General features: G+C 40.3%; 1 protein-coding gene across 1 annotated transcript; it reads left to right on the top strand.

The window, feature by feature from the left end:
* Positions 1-206: 206 nt before the first annotated feature.
* Positions 207-27,224, top strand: syt9a (synaptotagmin IXa; the record flags this gene model as incomplete). The annotated part of the gene is made up of 7 exons (XM_083912304.1): positions 207-363; positions 11,572-12,067; positions 12,515-13,070; positions 24,191-24,311; positions 24,410-24,581; positions 24,750-24,879; positions 27,156-27,224. The coding sequence occupies exons 1-7, from the start codon at positions 216-218 to the stop codon at positions 27,222-27,224; spliced, it is 1,692 nt and encodes a 563-aa protein (XP_083768430.1). The 5' UTR covers positions 207-215.

Consider the following 27,224-nt stretch of genomic DNA (forward strand, 5'->3'; position numbering starts at 1 on the left):
ACTTGGACCAGTGTTTTTTTTTCTTCTTCTTTCTAATAGAGAACGTCCCCCTCGACTCCATCGTGTGGGTAGGCGTGCCTCTGAATGCCAGCTTGACTCCCGAAGCTGTGCTGGGTAGCGTGGAATAGGTGACTGTAAGGCGGGCGGAGTTGTGTAGTGGTGGTGGTGGTGGTGGTACCTAAGAGACCCTCCATTTATAAGGATGCTGGTGGGAAATGCCTGGAGACAGAGATGACGAGATTTGTCAAAAGGCACTTGAACTCCTGTCAGATCTTTGTTCGAAGGGGGAAGTGCAGAACGAACACTGCCTGGATTTTATCTACTATTTCCGAGACCTCGCCAGGCCACGCTATACGGATTCAGGTAAGGCATCGTTTGCACGCTTCATTCAACGGTTTAATTTAATTGTACTAGGGTGAACGCGCATGTGACTTCTTTCATTGGACATTCTGTGCCGAGAACTCAAAAGGTGCTGCAAGCTCATTGATAAGAGGGCTTTCACAACCAACACCCATTTATTCATAAATTCGATCAACACCTTTTTTTTAATTTTTTTTACCTCATATTACTTATTATCCTATTTACATTTTTTCTTTTAACCAAATACACGTGCACGGCGGGAGTATCTTATTTTCGAGGATTACGTTAAATTATTTCCAGTCTACATTCTCGTGAAGCTGATTTTCTTCGAGATTCAAAATGTGTTCATTCTTGACAGAGGCATGTGCACAGATACCGGCAGTGGCATGGGGTAGTCACAGAATCACACATCATATACAACTGCATGTTCAGGTTATGGTCCTCCCTGGATGAGTTGCGCTTGAATCGGCGCTTGCCGGTAGCAGTTACTTTTGCGGCACGCTTATACTGTATCCTCCTTCTTTGAAAGTTTACCACAGATTTAAGTCTCCAATTTACACCAAGCGTGTAATAACTGTATTGTGGTAAAAGGACATCGTTTTTGAAAACTAAAGTGAACATTCAGTCACATGTGAAGAATTAAGGTGACCACGTAGTCACGTTTCATCACCTGGGCTAACCATCTCCATCGGAATGGCCTGAGTGCATGCGTGTGTGTGCGTGTGTGTGTGTGTGTGTGTGTGTATGTGTGTGTGTGTGTGTGTGTGTGTGTGTGTGTGTGTGTGTGTGTGTGTGTGTGTGTGTGTGTGTGTGTGTGTGTGTGTGTGTGTGTGTGTGTGTGTGTGTGTGTGTGCGGAAGACAGAGACAAAAGAGAGAGATAATGTAAGGGAGTGAGAAAACACAGTAACTGCAACCCTCCACAACATTCATTAAGCTGCAATTAGTTTTCATTATCATTACTCATTCTTTACCACATGAAAGCCGTTTATGAATCCACAATCATTTCCTCATGCTGCCCCTCTCTACACCCTTTTCATTCAACATTTCCCTCCTTATTTCCTCTTGATTTTCTTTACTCCCTAATCTCCCAGCTTTCCCATCTCTCCCTCATTCATCATATAGGCCTATGCTGTATCATCGTTTCCATTACACTGACAGTTTGAAAAGTGGAACTGCTAGGCGCCGTAGTGGAGTTAGTTATCAGGATGGGTTGCCTTGAGGTTTAATTATTAAAGGAACAAGTAACAGTAGATAAAATACCAAAACTCCAGGACCCTTGGACCCAGAGTTTAGGATTGGCTGGATGGCATTCAGTGTCTTTGTCAAAAGTGTGGCGTATAAACAATTATGTGTTTTTCCAAAAACATTCTGGGCATAAAACAACTGGAGATGCCTTTTTATGACAATCTTGATTAGAGTGATAAATTAAAGTATTTTTTCATATGGTTTTAAAAATTAATGTAACTTCATAAGCTTTAGAGGAATAGTTAGACATATTGGAAATTAGAGAGTCAAATTGAAAGATCAATATAACTCTTGTATCTGTTCATCACATTAGCTTAGCTTAGCAAAAAGACTGGAAAGTGGGGAACAGATAGCCTGGCTCTGTCTAAGGTGTAAAAATGACCAGTTGTGGTATTACGGGGGTTATGTGCAGGATCAACCTCAGGTGATGACAAGCCGCCACAAAGTCTCTGTTCTCTTCGTTTCTCTGTCGAAATCCTTATCCCCTGCCTATTTCCTCTTCTTGCCCCCAGAAGTCTGTCCCAAAGTCCACAGCTTAACTTTAGACTTTAATTTTCTAACATTAGCTTCCTCTTTAGTCATTTAATTTAATCTGAACTTTTGACTTTACTAACGTTAGCTAACTCCCTCCTCTTTCAGTTTATTTTCCTGCTTTGGCTCCATTTGTTTTTCTTCCTTCCTTTTTTTCGGTTGGACGCTGTGTTTGTTTCCATGGTTTCTCATGCTGGTTCAACTGCAAAATGCACACAGCCAATGGGCATATGAAACGTCATCACGTAGCATTACGGCACAGCGTTCATGGGAAATTCAGAAAGTATCGCAACAGGGATAAATGACCAAGAACAGAGGCTTGTATCATGCATGTAATGCCTCATATTCTACGTCACTGGCTAGTAAGTTATTATTAAAACCCGCAAAAATTAATTTTTACCCGCATTCTGCGGATTGGCAGGTGTTGGTTTGGAACCCTGGTTGCTTTCTCACATTTGTCACATTTTTGATAATCGCTTCAATCGCAGGTAGCAGCCGAGGCGGCTTGCTAACTGAAGCTAACTCCTACGCTACGCTGCGGTTTTGCTAAACGGAATTGATGCTAGTGCTGACAGGTATCTGAATGCTTCTAAAAGGAACAAAAATGACCCCTCAAAGGAAGTGTGTGGCTCTTAAAAGAGTCGTTGTGTATAGTGAGATCAGGCCGTCAGTGATTTAACCACCTCAGCTTCACTCTGCACTGACGGCTTTCTTCTTCTTCTGGATTTCCGGCAGACTAGATGTCTAAAGGCACGTCGCTGCCATCCACAGTTCATAGTTATATCCATTATATTATATCCATATGAACAGTCTGGTTTCCCCCAAGGACTGCAACAACAGTGGCTTTGATGAGCCTGGTGAGCCCCTGGATATTCCACGGAGAACATCGATGATGCTTACCGCAATCTCAGCGCTGACTGGCTGTCACGGCACAGCTTCACGCATTGTCGCTTGAAAAGTCCAAATTTTTCATCTTCACGAAAACGCAATGAAGGGATAGACGCGGTGGACGCATCATCGCTGCATCGCATCGCTCTTATCACTCAGAACGCATCGCCCGAAGTGACATCACTTGTCATTGCGTCATTTACATTGATTTTGAATGGCAGCTTGATGCTTCCATCGCCTCCATCACTTTTGGTGTGAATGCACGGTTATAGTTGCAGATTTTGTTACCATTGGACAAAGCCATGCTAGCTGTTTTCCCGTGTTTCTGGGCTTAAGGCTAAATTAACTGGCTGTAGCTTCATTTTTGTTTCTGTGCAGACATGAGTATAGTATCCATTGTTTTACAAGAAAGGGAATGTGCACAACATGTAGTGATGGCTGTCAAAGCAGGATCCAAAGTCCTGCTGTTTTTAATTGTAGACATCTAATTAGTTAGACACAGACCATCAGGTCAATGCAACTAACATTTTCTGAGGCTAGCAACTAGCAGTAGTCAGGTCCCTGAGGACACCCAATGACAACCACTCATGCGTAATGTATGTTGTTTACTCTATGTTGATACTAACTGCACTTCAAAGGGGAAATTTTGTAATTACTGTATACAGAGATACAGTAAGTCCATATATTGCTTTTTCAGTATTTGCTTGCCGCCTACACAATTGCACCTTTGAACGTCCTGTGCTCTAAAATGGGTCCAGCCTCTTTGTTGTGATGCAGTCTCTGAATCCTTCCAGATGTCTATAGATTATTATCCGCCAGGCAGCACTCTGCAGGCAGCCTGCCAAGCTGACTGTGGGCTCAGTGTCCTCAGATGGCAAGTCCTTCATTTTCTCCACATTATTCTCCCAAATCACACATACTCTGGAATTCACAGAATCTCAGAGCACAGAAAGGACGGTTTGTCTGAGTTCCTGTCTTATGACAGCGCCCACACACACAGAAGCAATCATGTATTAGACAGTACTGTTGGATTTGGAGGGTAGGTAATTCAAAACTATTACTGTCAATCTCTTTTGAGATTTAAAACCACACAGTCTTATATATTGTCTCATTTACTTTTAACTAATATGCATGTTAAAGCCCCAAGGAAATATAATGTAAAAGCTAACTATCAAACAATATTGTACAGCATTCCTTCGTAAATAATTCAATTTTAAGTGTTAGCATTTCATATGTAGTAGAGCTTGTCAGGTGTGATTCAGTTCAAGATGATTTCTGGTTGCAAGATGTTCCTGTTCTGTGATTTTAGTTTCTCCTTTAAAACATGTGTTTTTATCTTGGTGAGAAATCCTGTCTTTGCCATATCAGTCAGATGGAACATAATCAAAGATTCACATCACTAAAAAAACCCACTGGAATTGCATAAAGCTCTCCAGATATTTGGCTGTATTACTGTAGGCAACCAATAGCCTGTTGCACAGTCAGAACATAAACTGGGCACAAGTCTGTATCATTGCCCTCATGGAGAACGAGGCTTGGCAAATAATAGACATGGTAAGGATGATACAGCAGATTTAGAAAACAAACTCTGCAGGAGCCTTTTCAACATTTCAAGAAAGTATATGAAAGTAAACATTACCACAGCTATACAGGGATGGCAATTCATATGGCAGTTTTTCTACAAATTAAAATAGGATGTACATTCACCTACAATGTCTGTCCTCCTACAGTTGTTGCTGGGCAACAGTTCACTCCTGCACATGGATATCAACATCAAAATACAACCCCATTTCTAAGAAAAAGTTGCCAGCAACATGTTTCAAAAAGGTTGGGACAGGGTCATGACACTGTACATATTTGGGAACTGAGGAGACCAATTGTTGTAAATTGGAAAGTTGAATGAGTTACGTCTTGCTTGAGGATTTCAGCTGCTCAACAGTTTTGGGTCTCCTTTGTCATATTTTATGTTTCATAATGCACCAAACATTTTCAAAGGCCCAGCACTCACACTCTTTTACTACGGAGCCGTGCTGTTGAACTATGTGCAGAATGTGGTTTGGCATTGTCTCGCTGAAATAAGCTTGGCTTTTCCTGAAAAAGACATTGTCTACTTGACAGCATAAGTTGTTCCAAAGCCTGTATATATCGTTCAGCATTAACAGTGCCTTCAGGAATGTGCAGGTTAAACATGCCATGCACACTAATGCACCCCCATACGATCACAGATGCTGGTTTTTGAACCACTGATAACAAACCAAATGGTCCCTCTCCTCTTAAGCCTGGAGGATGCGCTGTCCACGGTTTGAAAAGATAATTTCAAATTTTTACTTGTTAGACCACAGGACACTTGGCCTCAGTCCATTTTCAGAATGTGGCGGTGTTTCTGGATCTGATTGTGTTTGTGTTATTTTCAATTAAACATGGGGTTTCAATGTTTTGCAAATCATCATGTTCTGTTTCTATTGTTACACAGCGTCCCAACCTTTTTGGAAACAGGGTTGTAAAACAATATTTGATTATCTAAGAATAGGCTCATTCTTAAGGATTTGATTTTTTAAACATTACTTAGCATCAAAGGAAAACATTTAACAATAACAATTGTTATGTAACGTGAGTAACATTTCACTAAATGTAACTATTACAGAATATTTAAAAAATACATTTAACACAACAAGTAGCAATGTACAATGTAATGATCGAGTTAACATTTTAACTTCTTCTATGAACATCTACCACAAGCTGTGCTATTGGCATTAACTATGAATTGGGATGCTGATATGAGGCAAATAAATTCAACATCATGAATAAGGCAAGGCAAGGCAAGGCAACTTTATGTGTATAGCACTTTTCATACACAAGGCAGACTCAAAGTGCTTCACAGGACAACATGTCATGAATTAAAATGCATTGCAGAAAGAAAAAGAGAATAAAAACATAGACAATAATAAAAACAGTGCGGACGTTAAAAGTGCAAAGATTTAGCAGAAAGCTAAGGTGAACATAAAAGTTTTCAGTCTAGTTTTAAAAGTGGTCAGAGTGGGTGAAAGTCTCACATCTTCAGGAAGTGTATTCCAGCTGTTTGCATAATGCCTGAATGATGCTTTCCCTTGATTTGAGTTTACTCTAAGAACCACTAATAGATTGGCCTCAGAGGATCTTAGTGATCTAGAAGGCTTATGTGGTGGGAGCATATCAGTGATATACTTCGGCCCCAGACCATGTAGTGATTTATATGTGAGCAGGAGGATTTTGAAATCAATTCTCTGACGTACAGGAAGCCAGTGTAATGATTTAAGAATTGGTGTAATGTGCTCACATTTTTTGGTCCTTGTTAGAACTCTAGCAGCAGCGTTCTGAACAAGCTGTAACTGCCTGACAGTTTTTTTGGGAAGACCTGCAAGGAGACCATTACAGTAGTCTAGCCTATTGGTAATAAAGGCATGGACAAGTTTTTCTAAGTCTTGAGCTGACATGAGCCCTCTTAGTCTTGTTACATTTTTAAGGTGATAGTAGGCCAATTTTGTTACTGATTTGATGTGACTGTCGAAATGTAAATCAGAATCCATAATAACCCAAAGATTTCTGGCTTTATTTGAGGTTTTCAGGGACAGTGATTGAAGGTGTTGGATGACTTTAAACCTTTCTTTCTTAGCACCAAAACAATTATCTCAGTTTTATCCTCATTTAGTTGAAGGAAATTTTGGCACATCCAGTGTTTGACTTGCTCAATGCACTGGCACAGACGATCTATGGGGCGGTAGTCATTTGGTGATAGCGCTACATAGATATGGGTGTCATCGGCATAGCAATGGTGGTCAATGTTATTTTTTTGCAAGATTTGTCCTAGTGGGAGCATATAGATGTTAAATAAAGTCGGCCCCAAGATTGAACCTTGGGGGACTCCACACGTTACGTTGGTTTGTTCTGATACAAAGTCGCCAATGGAAACAAAATAGTTCCTATCTTGCAGATATGACTTGAACCAGTTTAAGACTGTGCCTGAGAGCCCCACCCAGTTTGCCAACCTGTCCAAAAGTATTGAGTGGTTGACAGTGTCAAATGCAGCAGTGAGGTCCAATAGCATTAATACTGAAGTTTTGCCAGAGTCTGTGTTAAGACGGATGTCATTTATAACTTAGCACCGTCTTGGTGCTATGAAAGGGTCGAAATCCTGACTGGAGGTTGTTGTGTGTTGGCTGGTATTTGTGTTGGGGGGTTGGTCAGTCTGTCGACAGTTGCAAATAGGGTTTTGGCCTTAATAGTGTTGCTGTTTATGACATTGGAGAAGAATGTTTCTCTCGCACTTTTTAAGACTAAATTGTAGGCCTGGAGCCTCTCTTTATAGATGTCATGGTGAATATGAAGTTTTGTATTTCGCCAGATTCATTCAGCCTTCCTGCACTCTCTTCTCTGGGCTGTTACAACAGCAGCTTTTCTCCAGGGTGCCTTTTGCTTACCAGAAATCGTTTTAAATGTAACAGGAGCAATGACATCTATTTCTTCACAATTTTTGTAATATAGTTGTTTACAAGATCATCAGCATGGCATGGGTTTGGAGGTGGTAGCGAGGAGATGGCATTTTTGAAGAGTACATTAGCATGTTCATTGATGTAGTGCTTTTTGACATTCTTTGATTCTGTTTGTGTCTCCGAAATTAAAGAAATATTAAAGAAAACACAGAAGTGATCAGACAATGAAAGATCAGTCACAAAAACATCAGAAACATTGAGACCTTTTGTGATTATCAGGTCCAGGGTGTGTCCTCTACAATGAGTAGCCTCTTTCACATGTTGAGACAGTTCAAATGTATCTAAAATAGTAAAAAGTTCCTTTGCACCCTTGTCATTCAAATCGTCAATATGAAAATTTAGGTCACCAGTTATAACTAGGCAGTCAAAGTCAGTGGAGATGCTAGACAATAACTCTGTAAAATCATCGAAAAAATTTGCTGAGTATTTAGGGGGCCTGTAAATAATTAACAGGAGAATTTTGGGAGAGCATTTCAACACAGCACACAGGTATTCGAATGATGTAAAATCACCAAGGGACATCTGTTTCCCCTTCATACATCAATAAAGTTATAGTTCGGGGGTGCTGTCTTGGTCAGAATGCTTGCACTGTTATTTTGCTCCAGCCATGTTTCAGTTAAAAACATAAAATCAAGTTTGAAAGTGGTAATAAAATCATTGACTAAAAATGATTTGTTATTCAGAGACCTAACATTGAGCAGACCCATCCTGATGGTGTTATTGACAGGCTTCGATGTTGACTTTGATTTGGAGGGAATAGGAATGAGATTGTTTAGATTAGCAGGGTGTCTACGTTTCCCAATGTTCACTCTCTTGGTAGTCACAACAGAAATGTAGAAGGTGCCAAGCTTTGACGTAGGCAGCCTTGGGCCCACCTGATAATGTGGTCTACTGCTGAACCCTTTTGGTGGGGGTAGCTCCCGGAGCTCCAAGGGGGAGAAGGGGGGAAAAGGGCTTACATGAAGAAGGGAGAAGGATGGAGACCTGGATGGAGGCTTGGGGGGTGTGGGGGAGGGATCTTCACGCGCATTCGAAATTAAGGGGGCGGTAGAGGGGGATGGACACCTCTCCTCTTTGCTCTGGTGTCTCTCATGGTCAGCGCTCTCCTTTGCAATGGCGGTCCTCCTTTGACGTTCATGATAAGCTGTGTTGTGTCTTCCTTTTTCGTTGGTTCCTCTTGTCTCTTGTCCTTGGCAGTGATGATAGATGGATGACGCAGGAAGTAAGACATGTTGGTTATGAAAAGCTTTACTCCCAGTTTATTTAGACAAAGTTCGTCTGCCTTAAAAAGATGCCTGCGGTCCCCGAAAAAGCTAAAATTGTCAATAAAATGCATTGAACAAGCAAGAAAAGCGCTGGAGAGACACTCATTCAGCGAGTAAAGTAGACTGAATCTCTCAGCTCCTCTCCCGATCGGGGGTAGAGGACCACTGATAAACACCTCAGCATTCACAGCGCTGACTGTTTCAAAGAGTTTATTGAAGTGCTCTCTCAGCTCCCTTGATTGTTGTTTTTCAATGTCATAAAAACCAATGTGCAGAATGATATTTTTTACATTTGGGTGTGCAGCCACAATTTCCAGGATTCTTTTTTCCAAGTCAGACACCGTATCCTTCGGAAAGCAGAGTACTTTGGTGTTATTATTGCTTTTCATGTCTTTTACAGAAAAGTCACCCACAATCAGATTTTCAGGCCCACTTGTTAGCTTTCTCTGTGGTTTAAAGTTAGCAGGTCTTACCCTTCTGCGTGGTGATGGTGAGTTATTCAGGCAATCAGAGGGAGATCCATTGTCCGGCAACAGTGGAGATGTCAGATGTCCGCTGCTGTGTCCTACGTGGCAGGGGAGTTGATGAAGCGCTATGACTGGATGGAGATGGTAGCGCAGGCCAACCGGTCAGATCAGAGATATCTGTGCGCTGGGTCCTCCCAGTTATCCGTTCTCCCTTGTCGCAGGGAGGTGGTCTTCTCTTTGGCTTTGCACCAAGTGTGTTCCAGGGAGGATTATTGCTGGTAGATTTATTACCCTGTACAGGGACCTCCTGTTTCCTTGTAGCTTCATCATTGCTAGTTAGCTGGGTTCTGGCATGCCCCTGTCCACTGTTTTCAATCAGTGCTAGGGTGGTATTGTTGTCACAATATCCATTCACTTCTATATATACTTCTAACCGATTAATTTTTGTTTCCAGCAGTAAAATCTTCTGTAGTAGTTTGTGGTAATCTTCCGTTGAGAAGGGAGGCATCTTCTACTGATTACCTTTAACACTGTAGCACAGGCTCAGGTTTATCTTAAATGGTAGGCCTCCCTGCCTAGCGTTGAGGAAGTCGTAAAAATATTGAAAAATGCCTCTGTTATCTAAAATAAATACAATCCCACTTGTTTTGTAAGTATCAAGGAGCTGTTGCTCTTTGTTTCTTGTTGAGGAGAAGCAAATAGTAGCAGATAGTAGCAAAAAAAATGCAAGCAAAGGCGAGAGCAAGCAGAAAAGCGTCCGCACTGTAGTTAAGCAGGAAGTGGTTAAATAAAGCTTACATTTAATAAAAACCTCTTATACTGACATGCATATATATACTGTATATATGCATGTGAGTAATTATTAAATGTATATACAGTATATATATCACATCATTCATGCTATTGCACAGATTCATAGATTGGACCTCAAAAGATATTTCTTGAATTGAGATGAGTCAGAAAGCCCTTGATGACTCTCCTGGTTCACACCTCACCTCCCTTTCCATGGTGACTCGCACACTTTGCGCAGGTGTAAACAAATGCACTGCAGAATTATTCAGTGTCATGTTTCGAAAACATCAACCACCAGCTCTTACTTTACAGACAAAGGCCTGCTGTGATACTCCTGCAAAGCTTTTATACTCCCACGGCCACTGCTTCTGCTCTTGCCCACAAGTAGATTGACATACATTTCTTTGCACGACAGCCACCTCAGCATTTATGTCCTACTACAACAGAAGACTTCTGGATGGGTTTTACAACATAGCTAAATAACAACAACCTTATTTTTACCAAACTGTTATCTTCAGACAGACATCTTCCATTTCCCTGTATTTGCTTTTTATTACGACTGCTTTAGCACACATGATAGATAAAGTATATGAACTGAAATCAATTCTTACGAAAGTAGGAAGTATAGTGTTTGACAGTATTAATCTGATAACTTTAGAAGTTATTTCAACAAGAATGTATCTGTTGTGTCAATTCTTTGTTAATGGCTCTCTTTTCTACTTGACACACAAAGTGTTTTTTACTGTACCTGTCAGTTTTAATGACTAAAAGCTGGCAATTTTTAACTCTGTGTTCATTTATTTACATGATAATACATTTTTGTAAAAGACACCATATAAAGACACTTTAAATCAATTTCCAAAACGGCTGTTAACATTTTAAATAGTTGTGAATTAAAGGACAACTTCTTGACAGTCTTATAGAATGTCACTGAGAATGCATGGACAGGCTTCTACTGCTGCTTTTGTTTCAACGCACCATTCCTCCTCTGTTATCAGCAAAGAACTGCAAATTACAGAATGGAGCACACTCAATTTGGTCTGCAGGCAGACACGAGGCTCAAGAGGATAATTAAATAAATTGAGTTAATCCTAATCAATCTTGTCGAGGATCCTTTATCACCATCATCAAAGGAAAGAGAAAAAAAGCCCACTGTTATAATAAGGTTAAGAAAAATAAGTTTTTTGTTTGTAGTGCAAAGAAGCATAACTTGAAAATGAAAAATTAATAAATTGACAACACAGGTAAATGAAAAAACTGGCCTAACATTGCACATACCCATGAGTGTTATTGCAATAAAAATACGATGACATATTTGTAATTTTAATTTTTTAAGTTTATATTACTTAATATTAGTTTATATTACTTAAGTAATAAAAGTTGCAAATGATGTGATGATTAAGGGTTAACAGTATAGCTTAGCAACAAAGCACGAAGCAAATTGAATTCACTCTCAGATCCTTATTTCCTGTCTCTCTTATCATCTCTCTCAGATATATCGGTGAGTCTGTTGTCACTGGTAGTGACTGCCTGTGGCTTGGCCCTGTTTGGGGTCTCCCTCTTTGTCTCCTGGAAGCTCTGCTGGATACCATGGAGGGAGCGTGGGCTCTCCCCCACCACCAAGGAGGCCCATGGACACCTCAACCCCACCATGAGCCCTTTGCCCTCGCAGATTGCACCCAGGCAGCCAGTTTACACAGCCGTGGACCCCCCGATGCACAACCGCCGTGAATCGTCACACTTTTCCATCGCCAGAGAGCCCACTCCTGTGGCATCCGTGGTGTCAGTGGAGGCTCCGGTGACTCCTGTATCACCACCACCTGTGGCCATGGCCACACCAGAGGCAGCTATGAAGATCAGTCACACGTCTCCAGACATCCCACTGGACGCCCAGTGTAAAAGCCGTGAAAATGGGGTTCACACCAACCCCCGTATACAGAGACAGACTACTGAACCCCCACCTTCTGGTCACTTAATATCTGAAATTGGGTGAGTATAAGATTTTTTTTTGTCTTAGTCAGAACTACTGTAATTTTGGAACACTTGTTCTTCCATCCTACTCTGACAGTCATTGATGTTTGAACTGATAAGTGCTTATAGTTCTCAACACCATTGTGAGACAAAACATTGATATATTCTGCAAAACCTTAGTTCAAAGCCAACGATTTTACAATACTTGCTTTCTACAATATCTCTGCATGACAACTATGATATGTTTAAGGTTAGGGAAAGATCTTGGTGGATAATGGTGGTAATACAATTTTATTTGGTTAGGATAATGTTTCTAAAACACCCAGTTTAGGTCAATTGCAGGTCTGTGACAGAACTCTGGTGTCAACGTCCGCAATGGGTGTAAAATGCGAGATACAGCATTGTCCACTATGATTAAATCCATTGATGTTTAATGGTGACTTTGTTGTTTTTCTCTGCCCGCAGACAGGGGTCCATTCGCAGGCATATGAACCTGTCTAACCCAGACTTCAACGTAGCCCAGTTCCAAAGGCAGGACTCTCTCACTGGAATGGGGCTGGGCCTTGGCCGTCTCAAACCTGAGCTCTACAAACAGCGCTCCCTTGAGGGAGATGAAGGCAGTCGCAGAGGTGGGGGATGTGGGTACCTACACTTTATCCTCAAATTTGACTGTGACCTGGAACAGTTAATAGTTAAGATCCACAAAGCAGAGGACCTCCCAGCCAAAGACTTCTCTGGTACCTCTGACCCTTATGTGAAGATCTATCTGCTCCCTGATCGTATGACCAAGCACCAGACCAAGGTGCACCGCAAGACACTGAACCCTGTGTTTGATGAGGTCTTCCTGTTTCCTGTGGCATACTCTGAGCTTCCTACACGTAAGCTGCACTTCAGTGTCTACGACTTCGACCGGTTTTCACGCCATGACATCATCGGCCAAGTGGTTGTGGACAACTTCCTAGATCTGGCAGATTTCCCCAGGGAGACACAACTCTGCCGGAACATCCAGTATGTTTCCTCGGTGAGTAAGCACTTGTTGTATGTTCAGTATGATGTCATGCTCACTTAGACATACTATGCTGAATTTAGATTATTATTATTATAACTTCAAAAGGCAAAGGTGTTTTAAGAAATCCGAGAGATTTACTGCAACTTTATTGAAAGCTGTATTTTAAGCTCACATTTGAGTATTTCATTTCAGCACATTCTGTCTTACTGACGGTATAAAGTATTAAATAGAGTTGACTGCTTGCTTAAACACACTGAGCTGTCAACTCTGAATAAACAAGAGAAGAATTAGTTGGTAGGTGAGGTCTATAGGCCTCTCTTTGAAGAAGAGGATTTCTATGGCTCTCCCTGCGGGTTAGATGAAGAGTCGTGTAGCAGTAGAGAACCTGTTTGATCCCAGAAATAGTCCCCCCCCCCCCCCTGCATTTTTTTACAGATTAGACACTAGAAAAAATACTCAGCCATCTGTACTATCTGATATATAGTAAAAATTTCTTCATTGCCTTGTCAATGTTTTAATTGTACACTGGAGTTAAGAAATGATGGGGAGCAGTCATTTAAAATTATTAAACCCTGCAGATTTAGATATTTCTCCTTAGAGATAGTGGGTTAGCACAATTCCTTTCTTTTGTAACAACCATTATCACTGTTCACATTACAACAAGCTGATACAGGTGAAGGACATATTGGGAAACACATTAACTGTATCTACCACTACTTATCTCAATTTAGTAACCTGAGACCAAGTATATGTAAAATTAATCCAGGACGGGGCTGTGTAAAGTCAAGAGGATTTAAAACCCCTTAACATATTACCTTATCGTGTGTGTGTGTGTGTGTGTGAGTGTGTGTGAGAACACACAATACAATTCTTTTTTTAAGAATAATAATAATAATAATAGTACAAGCTGGGATTTTTATAGCACCTTTCAATGGACCCAAGGATGGTTTACATGTGGGCAGGACAAGTAACAACAGATTAGAGCAAATAAATTGAAGCAAAAATAAGCAAAATAAATGGAAAACTGGTGGAAATAGTTTCTGGGAATTTAAGAAACTTAACAGTGTCTATATGCTGTGGAGAAGAGGTGGGTGTTTAGGAGTTATTATAAATATGTCCATGGATGAGGCATAACAGATTTCTGCCCAGAGAGAGTTCTAAAGGGTTAGAGCTGCCAGACCGAAGGCTCTGTGCCCAAAAGTCCACAGATTGGGGATTGTGAGTGGTGAGTGGACCCATATCTGAGGACTGCAGGTTCTGAGATGGGGTGGAGGGGTGGAGGAGGTCTGATAAGTACTGTGGGGCGAGTGCATGAAGCGATTGGAGGTGAGGAGGAGGATTTGGTTGGACATGCAAGACTTAACCGGGAGACAGTGGAGGTGGATGAGGTGTGGATGATGTAGTGCCAGGGCTTGGTACAGGGCAACTATAGCCGTTTTGAAGCTGGATGGTACCATGCAACTAAAATTAAATTATTAGGAGCAAATACAAAAATAAAATATAATCCACAGTGGATTATATGACAGGGGACAGGGGAAGGTAGCCCTCTTTAAAATGCATACTTTTACCATTTCACACAGGTCATAAAAATGACCAGCAAAAAAGTGCACTGGTGTAATTAATCTTTAAAATGTAACTTTAACAATATATTTTATACAATTAAGATTATATAAGATAAAGATAATGTCAATTTTGCAGTCCTTGATATTAGTGCATGCAGCCAAGTTACTTCTGATTTGCAGGTAAATTATTATTTATACTCAATAAAAGTGGTCATCATTATTTTTTTTAATATACATCTTTTTTTGAAAGAAACAAAGAAAGTCTTTGCTCTGAACAAACACTCATCAGGTGAAATCATGGGTACAGATTGTTCCACTACAGTATATGGACATCCCCTCTTTGATAGGTAGTCATTGCTTAAGAATGTGTGTGATGTCGTGTACAACTGCCATATACAGTATATAACAAATCTTTTGTGTAATAGCCATTATGCTTCCATATTTATGGGTCCATGCTTTTGGTGATTGCCTCATTGACAGGCATGTCTTTGTGTGAGCTTATCCAGCTTTAATGTGCAATTGATCCCTTTCTTCATGGCATGCTTAAAGGGAATTAATAAGACTTCTTGCTATTGATTGCTGCAGACAATTCATTTCATCCTAGGTAGGTCAGGGAAGCAAGATCAATGAGGCGCAGATGTTTGTGGGTTACATTTCCATAGTTGCTGTCCTTGTTTTCCTTGGTTTTTATTTGCTAAGATAGCGTTTTCTTTGCCAAAGTAATTGCTGAGATTTTGGTTAAAACATGCCAACACTGCTAAAACATAAGTTCAGTGACGCAACAAACACCAGCAGTCATTGTGTTAACTATAATGGAGTTTGGATCATAGTTAACATTGTTTCCTTTCCTGTTTACAACCTGGCTGACTTCTCGGGTTTGGTGCTCTCTTGGTCTGTTGCTGATCTATTTTTAGCAATGTGGACCAATTCAGAAATACGAGCGATATCTTTTGTGAGCACAATGTTATAATAACCAATATGTCGTTATCCCAGAAAGGAAACCCAAGTTGTAATATACAGAAGTTTTCTTCTTCAAGAAAACACTTTAATTATTGCTAATGTCAACTACCTGGTATGATTTATCATAACACTGGAGAAATTCCACAGTATGTAAAGCAACACAGGACTATATTACTTTCTGTATGTCTCTTGTGTCTCTTAAAAGCTAAGCATCATCATCTTTGGCTGGTGTCAAGGGTCTGTCTGTAACTTGCCTTATGTATGCTGCAATTTCCCAGCTTGGGATCAATAAAGTATTTATATTCTATCCATCTGTCAATCCAGGCTTTAGAAACACCACAGTAATGATGTAATGTTTATAATTTAGTCTGAAAAAGAAACCAGTTAAACCTTGAAAGTTGTTAATGTGTAGATCATTTAATTATTCATATTCATTCATTCAGAATTACTGTTCCACACTATGATTTTTGTCTATGAATACTTATGCCAGATGGTAGAGCAGATATAGATCTGAAAGGCATCAAATTTACCACTATCAACATGTGTTGATAGTGTTAAACGGCCAAATAATCATCTAGAATTGCCTATCTGAGCACATTCTGCATATCTTAGTCTCATGCATATCATTTAGAATAAAAAAAATCAAATGAAATAAAATTAAGCACTTGAAAATAGGAAGTCTGAAGGTTCGTGAAAATAGCTAGCCCTAGGAAACTGTATTCCCTTCTTTCGTTCAGTCAACTGATGTGTCTCGCGGAGCAGCAAACCACTTGTACGTGCACCATAAAGCTCTATGGATGTGGTCTTCTGGTGTGCAAGAACCAGTACTACACACCGTACTCCATTATGGTACGGGGACCATTATGCAAGACAAGCAAACCTGCTGGAGGCAATACTTAAAACTGTATGGCATCAAATCAAGCAAGTGCTTTAATATAATAAACTTCACATTATAATAAAGGTAGATACTCTGCCTTGGGAACAAACTCACATGTCTCTGCCCAATTGTAAGAGCAGCTCTCCACAGTAGCCTCATACAGTATAATGGCAGATGCCTGACAAGAAGAAAAACAATACAGGAGTGGTCTGTCAGACAGCTAGCTATGAGGAACCAGGAAGCCAAGTAAAATTGCTTCTTGGCAATGCCAAAAAGCTATTAGGAATGACAATACATGTCAGTTTATTTATTTTTGTTTTGGAAGAGGAATTTTGAACCTTGAACTTTACTTATATGTAATCATACAAATGTATTGTTACTTTTGTAGCTTCTCTGTTTGCAAAGGTAAACAGGTAAAAAAGCACAATGTTTTTGTATTTTAACATGCTCATTTCTACACAGTGATGTGATTTATATACACTAATTAATGTTTCTGTACATTTTGTCTATACAATTAACTGTCGAAGACAAAGACGAAGAAATAGTATTGGTAGGATCATACCCTTTTTTTTCTTTTATTTGGACTGATGCTTTTTTTATTAGCATATGTGACTTCAGTGTATACCTGAAATTTGTGGCATGGTGCATATCTGTCTATAGACTACTGATTGGCGCAAGTATCAGTTTGTACAGAGTCCAGAAGACCAATAGTTTGGCACAGGCTTGAATGCACTACCATGTGCATGTACCCATATCTGCCCTTCACACAGTACAAGCCATATGCACAGCCATCGGAACCATACTTGGCATCCACAAAGTCAGCAGATGTGTCCTACTTTAATAATACATACACAGTCTAACTGGGTTTTGAGGATGTAAAAGTGACATAAATAAGTTTTGTACATAAATAGTAGATGTCAAAAAAATATATAATGTATTTTGGTATATCTATTTTGGAATAATATATTTATTAATAGGTATTTATGGACATTATGACCTTATAGTGCCCAGAAAATGGTAACCAACTAATGACCGGAAAGAGTTTCGAGGCAGCTTCATGAATATCTTGGAAAAAAATCATTAGAGAAGGGTTCGAAATGTTTCTTTTAGGTAAAGGGGCTGTACTTGACATTCATAACATTAATATAGATGAAAACAAATGTAATTTTGATAGTTGATCCAGCCGTTTGTGCATGTGACTGCCTTGTTTTATTTTTTCAGTATTTCAAGTATAGCACCTTTGAGTTCAAAATATCTTTAATGTCCCTTGCAGAGAAAATGGTTTGCTGACAGGATCCATAAAGGTTTTACTAGATGCAGCTGTTTGATTAATGTTTATTGATGTCAGGCCCGGGCAGGAATGAGGACTCAGATGCGGACGGTACACAGATCAAACTGGTATTTATTCTTAAAAATTCAAGACGTGAGGCGCTGAGCCAATAAAACACTGAACAAAAAGTCGCTCTGAACAGGAGGAAAAACAAGTATCAAAGTTAACAAACAAATCACATTAACAAGGTCGCTCCGACCAGGAGGAAAAACAATTCACAAAGTAGCAGATTAAAACACCAAAAACAAAGTCGCTCCGACCAGGAGGAAAAACAGGGTGAACAAAGGGGCATTCAAAAAATCAAAGTCAAACTTGACAGGAAAGCACAGGGACTACAAAAACCTGAACGAGGATACTTGGATCTCAAGACGTGAACTAGGCTGTGGAAACGAGCTGGAAACATTCGGCATAACAGAAAAAATATTCTGGCAATGAGACAGGGAAAGATACAGACTATATACACATGAGGGGAGGGGGGCCACAGGTGAAAACAATCAAGGATCAGGGAATAACATCAGACCGGTGACACAAGAGGAAGGGCAAGTGACCTGGAATGAGAGGAGAGTTACTTTTCAAAATAAAACAGGAAATTCACAAGACAAAAACCCAAAGACAGGACAGACCTCACTGCGGCGTGACAGTACCCCTCCCTCTAGGGCCGACTCCTGACAGCCCAGGGCGTTCAGGATAAGCCTGGAAAAAGTCTTCGATAAGACCGGGGTCCATGATGTGGCGAGACGGGATCCACTGTCTTTTCTCTGGCTGACGTGAAAGGTGGGATGAACACGAAAGGCCCGGGACAGGCGAAGCCGGACCGCTGCAGGACCGACGAGTCTGGTGACTGGAAACGGACTACTGAATCGTGGTGCCAGTTTTCTGGAGGACATTCTTATTCAGGATAGTTTGAGGCGGCTGCTGGGGCTTGGACGGGTAGTCGGGCTGCTGGGGCTTGGATGGGTAGGCAGGCTTTGACAGGTAGGCGGCTTGCTGGGGCTTGGACAGGTAGGCCGGCTGCTGGGGCTTGGACAGGTAGGCCGGCTGCTGGGGCTTGGACAGGTAGGCCGGCTGCTGGGGCTTGGACGGGTAGGCCGGCTGCTGGGGCTTGGACGGCCAAGTGGAGTCTAGCTTAAGTCCAGAACCAGAATTCATCCCAGTTCCATAACTTGAAGATATATCTGACTCAACTTTTCCTTTTTGTAGAAATTGGCTGTCGTGGTAGGGGTCTTGGTTGTCGTGGTAGGGGTCTTGGTTGTCGCTGTAGGGGCCTTGGTTGTCGTGGCAGGGTTCTCGGTTGTCGTGGTAGGGAGATGGGGCCGAGCTCAGGTCGGGGTACTCACAGTCTGTGGCAGGGTTAGCAGAAAAAAGGTTAATGGAAGTAACATCCGTCTGATTGCTTGACACAGCACAGTCTTTGGCGCAACCTTTTTCGAACCTAATGATCTTTATGGTCTTCCAGTATATGTGTGGGTTATGGCGCACAAGACATGGTTATCCTAGAATCAGTGAGTGCAGAGGGGACGTGAATAAATAAAAACAGATGTGTTCCTCTGGGTTGTCTATACGCATTCTAACAGGTTCTCTGATGTGGGTAATAGCGAATAGTTCCTTGCCATTAAGTGCCCTGGCCCGGATAGGTTTAGCTAATGGTTCTGAGCTGATGCCCAGCTGCTTCGCTAAACCCCAACTCATCAGACTCTCGTCAGCTCCTAAGTCGGTGAGCGCCTTCTGATCGAACACGGTGTGATGCAATAACTTGACGTTAGTCAGAATGCAAGGTACATGGGGGGACGGGATCCCTTGGCTGGACACGAGACAATAAGGTGCCCGATTTCCGCACAGTAGAAACACCTCCCCTCCAGCTGCCGCTTTCGTCGCTCCTCCGGTGTCAGCCGAGCTCTCCCCAGCTGCATGGGCTCCTCCTCGTGATCGGCGCGGAGGTGAGGTTGTGGCTCCGGCGGCAAACAACAGTATGTTTGTCCGCTCGGAGGAAGAGGGCGTCAGTGTCGCTCCGTCGTCGCTGGTCCTTCGCCCCGCTGTTGTCGGAGCTGGACGCACTGGTTATCTGTCTGGATGGCGAGCGTGATAAGTGCGACCACATCGGTGGGAAGGTCCAGAGGTACGAAGAGGTCTTGAATCGGGGCTGTGAGTCCTTTCAAAAACACATTGTATAGAGCTGTGGTGTTCCATCCGCTTTCCACCGCCAGAGTGCGGAAACGGATGGCATAGTCGCATACTGACGCTTAGTTCCTGCGCCCTTTCTCTGTGCGTGGTAACGGGGTCAAAAGTCCCAAAGACAGAACAGACCTCACAGCAGTGTGACAATTGACACTAATTTTGTGTCATTACCTCATCTAGGTTGAACTTAGATTCACTCAACATTTCTTCTCCCACAGCTCTTTAAATATAACATAGTTGACAGAGGACAAGGGAACTTAAAATGAAAAAGGATCATATGTTCCTGACAAAATGCCATCCAGTATTTAGATAAACAGGAAAATTACAGTATTCTCTTGGAAACTAATTGCAAAAAGAATTAACTTACTATAGTATGTTCTGTTACTGTGTAGTATATAATGGGGGAATTAGCAGCTTGATGAGAAGCGGGGTGACAAGTTTAGCTCTCCCTGCTTGTGGTTCTAAGGTTACACTGTGTAACCATTCTGTTTCTCTCAGGTTTAAGCCTCTAATGAGTTGCTCACAGGGCAAAGTACACCACCTTATCACCAGCTTGGCAGACTCATAGACACATAAAGAATCATGCAGAAGTGGTTGACTGTTTACTTACTGTGACCATTCTAGCACCCTCAGCACTATGGTCAGAGAGGCATGCTCAAATACAATGTATTTGATCTCTCGTAAAGCAAAAAAAAGCAACAACAGGTTGTTAGAGGGCAAATGTATGGAGCACATCACAGGAATGTATCTTGTAAGTTTATGCCTATATCAAACAATGACTAAACCAGCATTGTGTCAAATGCTGACAATGGCAAAAAAAAAAAAGTTCAAAAGTGATAACAATTACAAACATTACGGATACAAATGTGCCATAAGCATCAGGACAGTATGTTGACCATGGATGTATCATAACTGGATATATACGTGTGTCTAAATGGTGGCTATTCAGTTCAATGGGAATTGCCCGCCTGGCGCATATGCCCAAAGCGTTTCAGGTCTTCCAGGTTTAGTTCCTTGATAATGGGCCCACTGAATATGCGCAGTGGTGTTTCTCCCCTTCAACTTCCCACTGGTCCCATGGCCTTCACATTGGGATGACATCCCAGGTTTTAAATTTGGATTACCTCAAGGAAGGTCTTGCAAACATGAAAACTTCATGAATCATCTGCAAGGCTGAGCATGATGTAGACTTAGTACAGTATATGCCTGATTAGAAATGAAAGACAAAGCTATATAGGTCTTCATTTATTTATCATAACATAGCTGACCTGGGGTCTACTTTGCAGAAAATTAGAGAAATGGACAGCAAGAGAGACGCTGAGAAAATGACATGAAGATATATGTAAAAAAAAAACTTGAAGGAAATATTGATATTGACAAATGTATTGATAATTATGTGTATACTCTAAACTAAAGTGTTTTTATGGTGTGGTCTCGACACTTATGCGCTCTATTATTGATTGTTATTCAATGTTAGCCAGTTGGAATAGAATTGCATGTGACAGGTGGCCATGGGGACCAGAGATTCACAGTATTTGTAGTGCTCATTCTCACACAGTTATTTCGCTCTACTCAGCTCATGCACGCAAGCACACACACACACACACACACACACACACACACACACACACACACACACACACACACACACACACACACACACACGTGCACACAGAGTACACACACACAGAGAGTACACACACAGAGTACACACACACACACAGAGTACACACAGAGTACACACAGAGTACACACAGAGTACACACAGAGTACACACAGACTTGCAATTGCACAAATGCTTTTTCCTAGACATTTGCACACATGCTCGAAACACATACTGCACCCTCATAAACAAGATAATCATCATTGGAGACCAGTACAGAAGTTGGGAATTTTTGTATCAATGCAGTAGAGCCCATTTGTCATAATCATCATGTATTAGATTCATTGATATAATTGATAGAAATTATAGGAATATTAAATCATCACTGCCAGTGGGATTGACCATATGATTTGTTACATTGCCAGATAAGGCTCGTTTAGCTCAGAAATAGAAACAGATTAATGTGTGTGTTTTTTATGATTTTGAAGAAGGCAATAAATTAAATGTGGCTTATTTTTATTATTATTATTTTTTTCCCCTTTGGTTCCATTTATCATTTTGTTTGTTGGTTTTGGCTTTTAATGTTCAAGGAACCAAACAAATGCAGAATTAGCAAACTGTAAAATTAGAGCTTCAGTTTTATTATACGAGACAGTTTGACATTGGACCTGCAAGTATCAAATTACATTTGTTGGCTAAGAGGGCTTCTGGAGCACATGCAACACAGTCCTAATCTCTCTCTTCCCACCTGTATCTCGAGTTTGCACAAAGACCATGGACCATGAAGCGTGTAAAGCTCACAGAATCCTTCTGGGATGTGGGATGCATTTTCTGGGGGGATTGTCAGTTAATCTATCACGCAAATTATAAATTCCTCATACCAGAGCCTTGTTGAATACTTGATCCTGATTGTAACAAAAGACGAGAGTCAAGATACAAGGCGATTTAGGTCTGGGGGGCCGGTATACCCTTTGCACATGCACACACAAATTAGAGATAAAGTACCTTAACCGGGAAAAGGACATTCATGTTAAGAATGCTGACGAATGGTAGAAAGGACTGATTTCCTTTTGAGAGGAAAAAATAAAAAAAATTGAGTGTGAGTCTGAATGCTCGGACCAATAGACTTAAGAACAGTTTTTATCCAAAAGCTATAACACTGCTTAACACCGCAAACACCTTTACCTATGATGGTACATGATGATCTTTGCTCAGGGTCTCTGCAATCTACTGTTTTTTTGTTTTGTCTCCTTAAGCTGCTACGGTGTGTGTGTGTGTGTGCGTGTTGGTGTGTAAGCTTGTCAGTGCCTTTTAAAGGTCGATTCTATTCTATTTGATGCTTTTAATGTTAAATTATTTCTGCACTTTTAAGGGATTGCACTGTAAATTTCGTTGTACTGGTACAATGACAAAAAAGACAATTCAAACTATGCAGAGTATACCTCGCTTAATAAAGTTCAATCAACCAAGTTTAGCAAAAATTAAAATGCCAAAAGCATTGATATCCAATAGACTTGTCTTTCTAATAAATGGATAGCAATTACATGTCTGTCCCCTTGCCTTCTACAGTGTACAGTACTAGCTAAATAATGAACCATGGTTCGCACTTAGCACACATTGTCCTAAGAAAAGTGTGTTTCAAATGGTGAAAAAGGTTAAAGCTTACAGTTGTGGGTTTTTATAACAATTTAAAGCTCATTTCAATGTACTTTCATCTCCTGATATATTTGAGAAATTAGATGTCATTATCTCAATTACAGTTAATGGAGCAGCTCTGAGTAGCAATGTGACACCATAGCTTCTTAGTTCTCAGGTTTTATGTTCACACATTAATTCAACTCACTGAGCTTCCCTCAACAATGATGACAATGAAAGGTAATAGCAGATAACACCTGATTCAAAATACCAACTCAATCTTCCCAAGAAACCAGCAGATCAGCAAGAGATTTTACTGTAGACGTTGCCTTCACCACATTTGTGTGCTTTCCTGATTCTCACGTCTTTGGTGGAGTTATTTTTAGAGCAAGTGATAAGTGAGCACCATGTCGGGTGACATGTGAGAGGCTTTTATTTCAGCAATGTGATAATATAGAGTAGAGAGAGAGATACTTCATCTCTGTAACCAAATATCTGATGGACATGAGATTATTCTTCACCTTCAGCTTCAGTGTACAGGAATTAAAAACTGCAGCACTACAAATCAGAATCTGAATCAGTTTGCACACATACATGGAATTCAAATTCGGTCAGTGTTCACTCAGACAGGTAGACATATACAGTATAGACACTAAGTATGCATAAGTAAATAAATATACAGGCATAAGGCTGCGGACCATAAAAAATTGGGACACATATACAATCCAGGTAGCAAAAATAGATAGGCACATAAGTTATGGTTATATATACAATATATATATATACACATATATATGTAATATGCAGTCTTATATACAATTATACATACGTACTGAACATAATATCTGCAGGAGGTAGATTTATGAGAGATTTATAAGATAAATAATGTCAACATAATCTAAAGAGAGATTGCCATATCATGATATTGTGAATATCAGTATCAAAAATGAAGCTTAAAGCAGAATAAATGTGTTTTGTGTTGACTTTCAGGATAATGTGGACCTTGGGGATCTGATGTTTTCGCTCTGTTACTTACCTACTGCGGGCAGACTGACCATTACCATGATAAAGGCCCGCAATCTCAAGGCCATGGATATCACTGGTGCATCTGGTAATTAAAAACTGATTCTCTCTATAACTACCAAGTCTCACTGTTGTCCTGATTGAAAAATGAATGTCTTCCCTGTTGCGTTTCTCTCACTTTCATAGATCCATACGTGAAGGTTTCACTAATGTGCGATGGTCGCAGACTGAAGAAGAGGAAGACATCGACGAAGAGGAACACTTTGAATCCAGTCTATAACGAGGCCATCGTCTTTGATGTCCCTCCAGAAAATATAGAGCAGATCAGCCTTTTGATTGCAGTGATGGACTATGACCGGTTAGGAATTTTACTTTATATAAGTCATACAGTATTTTGAATCTATTTTTGTAAACTCTCTTTGTTTGTCACATGAACAGCAAATAGTAAAGACAGGTTCAGTTTTTATTACACTCAAGATGTAATTCCTCATTATTATTTTCCTTTTATCTCCCCCTGCACCTACAGTGTAGGCCATAATGAGGTCATTGGTGTGTGTCGAGTTGGCAACGATGCAGACAGCCTCGGTCGAGACCACTGGAGTGAAATGCTCACATGTCCCCGAAAACCTGTCGCCCACTGGCATCCTCTTGTTGAGGTGAGGTGAAACTACTGTGATGGGTGTGGTGTGTGTTTACATGCATGCATGAGGAATGACCATGTTTTGAACACAAATACATTTTTCTTGCTTAGTATGATTTGGTTTTAAAACTGTCAAAGCTACTCCTACACATGTATCCCTCAGGCAGGAATATGCTGTTAAATTCACTTACAATTAACAGATTAATTACAATTTGGTACATGGTTATAATATGCTATTAGCAGATCCTCACACCTGTATTATATTAACACCTGTTAATGTTCATGTTAATATTTTCTTAGCTTCCGGAGGCAGATTTTGTTATAAAAAGCAAAGTGCATGCAAAATGTTGAATTTCTAGGAGACAATGACTAAGATAAAGCTTTATAGTATATATATAAACATAAATGAGCAACAAAAAGGCCTGCTGGATTAAAAAAAACTGTACAGTGTAAATAAATAAGATATTAAGCTTATCACTGCCCAGTAATTAAGGCACAGTAGGTTTATTAGTATTCAGTGATACAGTAGTGTGTTGTTACAGTAAGGTTGTGAAAAGATTTTTTGGCAGTGGCAATGGGAATATGGCTGCAAGCTACTGATCATCTAAGTAAAAAGTAAAATGTAAAAAAAAAATCTGCTTTATAGAAGCTTTTACCACCAGAGTGGATCAAGTAGTCTGTAAATCTAGTACATTATTTAACTGATTCAATAATCTTCGGTGAATAGTAAGTGGAGTGCCCTCCAAAGAGTCCACAGAGGGTGGCGCAGTGTCTGGATCGGATGGCGGAAATATTACCTGCTATGGAACAGATCACATCTTGTGCCAATGTTACCATAGTGATGTTCACTATCCAGTGTTAAATTGTGCTTTTTAGACCAACAAGCCAGTTTTATGCCGAGAGTTATCTCTGTAATTTACTAGGTCCATACAAATGACAGATCCTTTGTCTTCTTGAGTGTGCCAATTCACTTATTCTTAGTCTTTATCTTTAGATGTGCAGAGGGGAATTAGCGAGGGAGACAAGTAGACAAAGCTTTGATGTGATTAAGCCCCAGGCATGGGGGGGTACATTGTTCCAGACGAAAGCCACTGAACAATCTGTGGACAGTTCATGTTTTTGATATGTGGTAAATAAAATAAACGCTATTACCCAAATATCTGTAGATGGAACAGCCCAGTCTCCAGAAAAAAATGTTGGCACTGTATGTTTTTGTAAACCACAGAAACATTGATGTGAAACGTTCCATGTGCAAATGAAACTTAATGACATAAAAGATGTAATTAATTGAACCCACAACACAGTCTTTTTCAAAACCTAACCATGTCATTTGTTGCCTAAATCTAACCACATACGTTTTAATGCCTAAGAAAAGATGTTAATAGTTTTGGTTTGGATTCACAACGTTTAAAACTGTAACTGTGTGATCATCAAAATGTCGGCGATTAGGAATGAGCACAGGTTGCAAAGGCTCATAAACGTTGATATTCAATGCATCTGTGATTTTCAGAAATGTACAATGTCAACATTTTATTCTGGTGACTGGGTTGCTTGGGGGAAATAAAATCATCTTTACTGGAAATTGCAGAAGATTGATAGAACCAATATTCTGACAGCAGAGAAGAGAAAGTTGAAGGATGATATTTCTGACCTGTGCACTCAGCCTTGAAAAAAATGACTTTATTTTGTGTATTTGTGTGCGCATCAATGGTCCACATCTTGCAAAAAAAGCAAAGAGACAGTGAGAGTCAGAGAAAAGTGGAAATTGAGCTTGTTATGTTCCTTTCAGGGTGTTTAGAGTATGTAACACTTTAAAATCTTGATTGAAGCCTCAAGAAACCCCATTTATAATTTACCTCCTCACAACTCATTTCAGTCAAAGTTATTTTGTCACTACTCCTGAAACTTTAAAGCACTGCTCCAAACATGCTAGTAGGTTTCAAATTCACATTTATTTACATGTTTGTTTGCCAAGTAAGCCACTTTGTCGGAAAAAGCTTTTATCCTTGTGCTTGCCTTTGGCAAATAAAACAGTCACAGTAGCACAATCTATTCCAATAAAATTGAGTGAATACATAAATAAACTGAAACTCATGAAAACCAAAAATCAAATGAGAGACTTCATTGTTTATTTTACTGCCCAATTCAAAACTCTGTAGGTGGTTTGTACATTTGTTTGGAGGTTCCAAGATGAAAAGTTGGGATTATTTTTATATTTTATTTAATATGACTGTAAATCTGAAAATGACTGTGTGAAAGAAGATTTTGTTTCTGCTTGACTTTTGTTTCCAGTACCAGGGGAACGCAGGTAGTAGCCAGGGAGGATCCTGTAATTCTCTGAAGACGCCACCTTCTCCGTAG

This window comes from Echiichthys vipera, assembly GCF_963691815.1.
Source record: "Echiichthys vipera genome assembly, chromosome: 1".
NCBI lineage: Eukaryota > Metazoa > Chordata > Actinopteri > Perciformes > Trachinidae > Echiichthys > Echiichthys vipera.